The 8,652-nt window shown below is 35.3% G+C and overlaps 1 protein-coding gene across 1 annotated transcript in view; it reads right to left on the reverse strand.

The window, feature by feature from the left end:
- Window positions 1-3,441: 3,441 nt before the first annotated feature.
- The window catches only part of LOC122263134 (uncharacterized), an 8,690-nt gene continuing 3,479 nt past the window's right edge, over window positions 3,442-8,652 (reverse strand). Inside the window, exons 2-3 of the mRNA XM_086549942.1 lie at window positions 5,534-5,609; window positions 3,442-4,613 (exon numbers count right to left, since the gene is read on the reverse strand). Coding sequence (XP_086406068.1) covers window positions 3,554-4,613; window positions 5,534-5,609 — 1,136 coding nt within the window. The 3' untranslated portion in view covers window positions 3,442-3,553. The remainder of the gene's footprint in view (window positions 4,614-5,533; window positions 5,610-8,652) is intronic.

An 8,652-nucleotide genomic window follows, 5' to 3' on the forward strand; every position in this document is an offset into this window, starting at 1 on the left:
GGTTTTATCTTCGTTTGATACGTTTTTTGGTGTGTTTGTGATGTATTTCTCTTGTAAATCTGGAGGTTTGTCCGTATGATGGAGAAAAGGTACGAAACCCTTTGGGAAAAAGTGTTTAACCTGAGATCGCTGGTCAACGTCCTTTTAGATATAAGTTACTTTTATCTTTCATTCTATCTAAGGTTATCGCGGACAGATAAGGGAAGCAGCCTTGTTGACCACTTTGAGACAGTTGATAGGAGAATTAGGAGAGAAATAGGAGAAATAGACTAGAATATGAGTAAAATGAGTAAAATGAGGAAAATGAGGGAAATCAAGGATAATGAGAAAATTGAGTAGATTGAGCATATTGAATTAAAGTGAGTAAAAAAATGATAAATAAATGAATTAAGTAAAATAAAAAAAAAAGTGAAAGAGATCGGATAAAATGAGTTGAATAAAAGAGATTAAACAAATTAAATAAAGCAAAAATAATTGATCAAAATCAGTAAAGAAAAACATTAAGTGAATTGAAATGACGTATTTAGAGTAAAGCACAACAGAATGAATAAAACGAAAACTATTCAGTAAATTTATTGAATAAACAAGAAAATAGAAGCGATTCAAGAAATTCAGTAAAATGAAAGAGTATAAATAAAACCAGACACTGAATGGAAATAAGAGAGATTAAATAAATGAAAGGTTGAACAGAATAGAGAAAACTAAATAACTATCATATAATTATAAAGTGACAAAAAGAAAGAAAGAAAAAAAGAAAAAAAGAAAAAATAAAAATAAAAAGAAAACTAAAAAAAATAAAAATAAAAATAAAAAATAAAAATAAAAATAAAATAAATAAATAAATAAAGAAAGAAAATATATATGTATATATATATATATATATATATATATATATATATATATTCATATATATGTATGTATATATATTCATACTAATTTAAAGGAAAACAAAATAACCAGCAAAAAAAGCAAACAAAATGAAGCAAAGATTAACAAATCGATAACAAATACAAAAAAGAAAAGTAAGGAAAAGGAAGACGAATAACAAAAATAACACAGAAAGGAAGGAAATAGGTAGATATAGATAGATACATAGTTGGATATGTGCATAGAGAGATAGTCAGATAGATGGATAGACAGACAGATAAATGGATTGATGGATATATATATACATACATATATATATATATATATATATATATATATATATATATATATATATATATATATATATATATATACATACACACATATATACATATATATACATATATATATATATATATATATATATATATATATATATATATATATATATATATATATCTTTCTCTCTCTCTCTCTCTCTCTCTCTCTCTCTCTCTCTCTCTCTCTATATATATATATATATATATATATATATATATATATATATATATATATATATATATATATATATACATATGTATATACATATAGATATAGATATAGATGTAGATATAGATGTAGATATATAGATGTAGATATATAGATAGATAGATAGATATAAAAAAGATAGATAGATAGATAGAGATATCTATATATACATATCTATATATCTATATCATATCTATATTTCTATATTTATATATGCATATTGATGTAGATATAGATATATAGATAGATCGGTAGAGATGCTGGTTAATAGACAGATAGATAAATGAATATATATATGGATAGAGATTTATAGGTGTAGAAATAGATATAGATATACCGAGAGAGTTAGATATAGCTTAGATAGATATATAGATAAATAGATAGATAAATAGACATATGTGTGTGTGTATGTGTGTGTGTTTATTCATCAGATTTTATGTCATATATTTAAAAGCATACATAATAGACACACAGAAAAACTGAAGTAAAAATTAAGTTAATAAGATACGGCATAATTAGACACAAGCAGTTGATTATTTTAATATCTTTATTCTTCGTATAAGTATTCACAATCAAAACGCTCATTTTTACTCGCATGTTGAGAATTCACTCATGTATAAACAAAACATACACTCGATTACACATCAATTTCGTATCTTTACAAATGCGGTTTGATACAATGCGAAAAAAACAGGATTTTTTTTTTACCTCTAACTGGTATATACCTGGTATATCTATAAACTTTTCTGTATGAGGTCTAAGTTCATAGAAAATAGATTATGAGGGAGGTTTAGTTCTGAATACATGGACATAGTTGTTGTTGTTGTTTTTATTGTGTTTGTGTTTTGTGTTTGTTTGTGTGTTGTGTGTGTGTTTGTGTGTGTGTGTTTATGTGATTAAGATAATTTCTGAGAATGTATTTTTTTCCTTTTTTGTTGCATATTTATTTACGTGTGGGTATGGTACACACACACACACACACACACACACACACACACACACACACACACACACACACACACACACACACACCCACTCACACTCACATATATACATTTTCATTACAAAACTTTACTAGATAGTACCGACTTACCCTACAATTTCTACATATAGTAGAAAAAACGAAGTTAATTGCTAAAATGCATAGACTTTCCGTAAGGAAATATAACTTACGCTATAGATCAACAAGCCTTTTTCAAATATGATATTTGTCTTAAAAACGAAAGAGACACAAAAACAAAAGACAAACAAATTAGGTTTCGAATCCACCTGAAAACGACTGAATCCATTGTTAAGAAGAATCGAAGAGTAATCGAGTTATTATGCCTTTCTCATTGAGACTGTTTCACTTCATCTATAGACACGCGTGACTGTGTTTGTATCTTTGTTTATATTTGTGAATGAAGTTTAACATGTTTGGACTTTCCGGCAATATATGACATTCCCAGAATAGCTACGTCGTGAGAGAGATATAAAACCTTTCTTAACATCATGGCAATATTACACAGCACTATCCGCGCTTTTTATCTCTTTATTATCCTTTCTCCTCCTCTCCTTCTCTTCTTTTTCTTTCTTTTCCTCCTCCTCCTCCTCTTCTTCTTCTTTCTTCTCCTTCTCTTTTTCTTCTTTCTCTTCTTCCTCCTCTTCTTCTTCTTCTTCTTCTTCATCATCTTGCTCTTCCTTTTCTTCTTCCTCCTCCTCTTCTTCTTCTTCTTCATCATCTTGCTCTTCCTTTTCTTCTTCCTCCTCCTCTTCCTCCTTCTCTTCCTCCTCCTCTTCTTCTTCTTCATCCTCCTGCTCTTCCTTCTCTTTCTTCTTCTCCTCCCCTTCTTCCTTCTCTCCCCCTCCTCCTCCTCCTCTTCCTCCTTCCCCTCCTCCTCCACTCTCCTTCCTTCTTCTCCTCCTCCTTCTTCTCTTCCTCCTCTTCCTCTTCCTCTCCCTTCTCTTCCATATCCTATTCATTCATATTACATGTTAACTTGCATTATCAATTTGCAGAAAAAAAAAAAATCATTATATACAAACAGATCACCGTATGTTTATGCTGCGTCAAGTTGTACAAAAAATCTAGTTAATTCGACTCGAATCTTGTGAACTATGAGCTAAGAGAAATTGCATATATATATATGTATATGTATATATCTAATCAACATTGCTATTAAGTTTCATATGTTGCAAAGCGATCACGTGACCAGGCATAGGAGAGGAGTTCCCGCTTCCGGAAAATTCTTAAGAATTTCTTGGTCTTCGGTCTTGAGAATTTCGACGTCTGGCCTCGATGGCTGATGCTGTATCTCTCTGGTCTTCTCGGTCTCTCTCTCTCTCGTCCGTCTCTCTGTCTCTCTTGGTGGTGTTTGTCGTCCCTTCCCTTTCCCTCTTTCTTGGCGTGTTGGCGTTGTCTCTCTCCTACGAAGCCTAGAGACAAGAGAGAGCGGAGGATGATGGAATCAGGGGGAGGACGAAGGCTATCGCTTCTCCCTTTCTTTTCTCCCTTCTCCTTCGCCTCCCTCTTATCGCCACCGACGTCATTCTCCCTTTTCTTCTCTTCCTCCGATTCGCCAAGACGCTTCTCTTCCTTCCTGATTTGATCTCTGTCGATCTTTCCCTCCTTCTCTGTGTCTCGCCTTTCTCTCTTTTTCTCCATTTGTCTCTTTAACTTCGCCCTCTCCCTCTTCATCATGTCCTCCGCCTCTCTCGCTTGCTTGTTCTTCCTCTCCCTCTCTTCCTCCTGCAGATACAGCTGGATCTCTCGCTGGTGCTGCCGGATCTGCTTCTTCTCCTTCTGCTCCCGCTGGTCGACATCCTGCTGGAGTCTCTGCTTCATCTGCTGGAGTTCCTGCTGGAGGTGTTTCTCCTTCTGCTGGTGTTGGCCTCCTGCTTCCCCGTCGTCCTTTTTCTTCTTCGTCTTGGTCTTCTTGTCCTCGGGTCGTTCTCGTTCTCGGTGCGTCTCCTTCTTCTCCCCCTTTAGTGTCGTCCTCCCTCCCTCCCCTTCGGCTTGTTTCGAGTCCTGTCCTTGAGGTCGACTCTGGCGCTCCTCCTTCGGCTGCTGCCCGTCGAAGAAGGGGACGTGGAGGGGTCGAGTGTCGATCAGGGCCTCCTCCGGGAAGACCTCCTGGTGCTTGTCGAGGCTGTCGAGGTACTCGTCGAGCAGCACAGGGCGGTGGGTGATGGTCGGGTCGCACGGCAGCACCACGTAGGTTCCGGGCACCACGCGGAGGCTGCGGGAGAGAGGGACGCGGTGGGAGGATGAAGGGACACGCACACACACATACACGCACACACACACACAGGTATATATGTATTCATGTATGTATATATGTATACATACATATATATATATATATATATATATATATATATGTATATACATACATACAAAGATAATATGATAATATATATAAAATAAATGTATATGAATATCAATATATACATACATATATGTATATATATATATATATATATATATATATATATATATATATATATATATATATATATATATATATATATCTGCACACACACACACACATATTTACGCAAGCGGGTGTGTAGACTCCTTGGCTTTATCAGCTGTTCTGGTCTATCTGGCTTCAGATAATTCAAGCTTCTAGCAACAGTTGCGGGAGGGAGGTTTATCATCTTTCATTAGTTATCTACTTTCTTATCTCAATATCTATCTATCTATCTATCTATATATCCATCTATCTATCTATCTATCTATCTATCTATCTATCTGTCTATCTATATATCCATCTATATATATATATATATGCCCATCTCTATCTATCTATCTATCTATTTACATATATCCTTATCTCTATCTCTCTTTCTCTCTCTCTCTTTCTCTCTCTCTCTCTCTCTCTCTCTCTCTCTCTCTCTCTCTCTCTCTCTCTCTCTCTCTCTCTCTCTCTCTCTCTCTCTCTCTCTCTCTCTCTCTCTCTCTCTCTCTCTCTCTCTCTCGCATCCCCTCCATTTTTTTTCTCTCTCTCTACATACACAACCCATCTCAACAAACACTTCTCCCCTAAAAGAAGTCCCATCTCTCACTTTATATAGATCCCTATTCTGTCAAAAAAAAGGTATAGTAGGCCTAGGAAAGCAGTAAAACAGAGGCTCTGGTAGGCCTAAATCCACTCACAGAAATACAGTTACAGTCGTGGCGGTGAGAGCTCCTGTAACGAAGGAAGACAAGAGCCTGGAATCACACCGCATCCCTGAGGAAAAGAAAATGGGAGATGAGAGAAAACGGGAAGTTATGAGAGAAAACGGGGAGATATGAGAGAAAACGGGAAGTTATGAGAGAAAACGGGGTTACGAGAGAAGACGGGAAGTGATTAGAGAAAACGGGAAGTTATGAGAGAAAATGGGAAGTTATGAGAGAAAACGGGAAGTTATGAGAGAAAACGGGAAGTTATGAGAGAAAACGGGAAATGATGAGAGAAAACGGGACGTTATGAAAGAATATGGGATGTTATGAGAGAAAATGGGAAATGATGAGAGAAAACGGGAAGTTATGAGAGAAAATGGGAAATGATGAGAGAAAACGGGAATTGACGAGAGAAAAGGGAAGCGATAGAAAACGGGAAGAGAAAGGATAATGTATGATAAAGGGAGGAATGAGATGAGAGGATAAGAAAAGGAAGTGGGGGAGAGGATGATTTTTCACTAGTTTTGTAAAATCGTTTGTTTGGCTTTGTGTACTACGTGTGTTTGTTTTTATGTCTGTGTGCTTGCTTATGTGAGTATTTGTTTGTAGCTGCTTGTTGTTTGCATACGTTTAAGATCCAGAGTGTATGATTCTGTTTATGTTTGACTGCATGTGTTGTTGCCACATCGTACATATATTACGACTTCAATGCCGTGGTTGCAATACAGCTAAAAAAAAACACACAAAAAACAAGAAAAAAACAAGAAAAAAAAAAAACACCACGCTATTCAGAGAAAGTGTAGGCCCGGAATGTAAGGAATTTATATCCATGTTCAAGTTGTGGGTTTACTTTCTTTTTTATCCTGTTTATCCTAACTTTATATTTCCCGATATCAAAATTGATTAAGATTAGATAAGAGTTAAATTCACTGCCACATGCAAACTTACGCACAGCATAGTATGGTAGTCTATTTACCCAATGAATATTTTATATACAAACTTGAAAACGATTTATTTTCAGTATACAATATATTTCCAATGAAAATACATTCCTATAAATTTCCATTTCATTTAGATTATATCAGTTTATATCCACACTGCAACTGATAAGGAATATTCCTAGGATTAATTATAGAATAAGATAAAATATTTAATCAAAGAACACAAAGACAAACAAACGAACAAACACACACAAAAAGGTACGCCCTAAATTTGCTATATTTACTCAGAAATAATTATAATAAACATTCATTTTAATTCAATGATTTGTACTGATAATGAAAATAGTGATGAGAAAAACATGATGACAAAACTAAAGATAAAAATAATGATATTACTAATAATGATAATGATAATGAAGATATCATTATTATATAAACAAGTGATCTCAATAATAAGCAATCAGATAATTAATTGCAGAAACCTGTAAATATCATATAATACTGATAACGAAATAATCAAAACACGTTATTCACTCTTCACTCTCATTCACATCCCTTTCTCATAATCACAAGACAAACGAACACATACACACAAAACAAACAAACAAACAAACAAACAAACGCAAAAGTACAATGAATCAGAAAAACACCAGAGTCCCCCCTTAAAAAAAAAAAAAAAAAAAAAAAAAAAGACATAAGACTAACTGATAGCGCTGCCAAACCGCGAAAATTAATTCCACATTGTCGAAACTCTCTCGGCAAAACAAACAATGTTGGGATATTTTCTCCTAATTCACGAAAGCCTAAATGTGCGTAGGAGAGCTATGGCACGCCGGATAATTGAGGCCGAAGACCTTCTGCAGCCATTCGGACGCAGTTTAGGCGCCAATATCCAGCGAGTTTGTGACGTCACGAGGCCAGAGCAAGAACAGTCCTGCGGCAAATGGCTGTACTTGTTTGTTTGTTTAAAGGAGGTTTGGTGAAATTCCTGATTCATGCGGTAGTTTCGTGTGTGTGTGTGTTTTTTTTTTTTTTTTGTGGGAGAGATTGAGATGTATTGTATTTTTTTTTTTTTCCCTGTCTGTCTGTCTGTATGTCAATATGGCTTGTTCTCTCTCTCTCTCTCTCTCTCTCTCTCTCTCTCTGTCGCACTCACTCTCTTTTCTTCTTCTCTCTTTCCCTCTCTCTTTCTGTCCATTTGTATGTATGTCTGTATGTCTCGTCCTCGCCCCCCCCCTCTCTCTCTCTCTCTTTGTGTCTCTGTTGCACTCACTCTCTTTTTCTCGTCTCTCTCTCCCTTCCTCCTTCCCTCCCCCCCCCCTCTCTCTCTCTTTCTCTCTTCCTCTCTCTCTCTTTATCCTACTCTCTCTCTCTCTTTCTCTGACTATTCTACTCTCTCTCTCTCTCTCACACACCATCCCTCTCTCTAACGCTCTTCTCTCACTCTTTCTCTCCAAGCCACAAAGACCACACGACTAAAAGTCTAATCCAATCAAAAAAAAAAAAAAAAAATAAATAAAAAGAAACCTCACTCATATTTTCTCCACACCGAAACCCGACTTTCAAAGCAGCCATATGCAAAACCTTCACATATCCACCACAAGCACGAACGCATGCGCATGCAGTCTTAAAAGAACGCCCCCCCCCCCCCCCCCCGTTCGTCTAAGAGAGCGAGAGGATTTGTCAATGAATCCGCGAACGACTAAGAACCGCTGCGTCATTTCACTCTGCAATGTCGTCGCGAGAGGGTTTGTTTGTTTGTTTGCTTGTTTGCTTGCTTGCTTGTGTGTGTATCGTTCCTTTTTTAAAAGATTTGGATATAGATCTTTTTTTTTTATTTGTTGTTGTTGATATCGTTTTTTGTTTTATTTTGGTTGTAGTTTTGCTGTTTAGTTTTGCTTTTTTCACGCGTGTAGGCGCTCGCGTATTCTTGTATGTATGTTGCCATGTATGTATTTCTATGATAATGATAACAATAATAGAAATAATGATAGTAATGATGACAACAGTAATAATGATAACAATGATAATGATAAGATAATGATGATAAGTATAATTAAAATAATGGTAATATTGAAAAAGTGATAATGATAATGATAACAATAATGATAAAATAATGAATATAAAATGAAAGCAAGGATAATGGTAGTGGTAATGATAATAATGATG

Source organism: Penaeus japonicus, unplaced genomic scaffold, assembly GCF_977035675.1.
Source record: "Penaeus japonicus unplaced genomic scaffold, GWHDUDI00000001_assembly GWHDUDI00000022, whole genome shotgun sequence".
Lineage (NCBI taxonomy): Eukaryota > Metazoa > Arthropoda > Malacostraca > Decapoda > Penaeidae > Penaeus > Penaeus japonicus.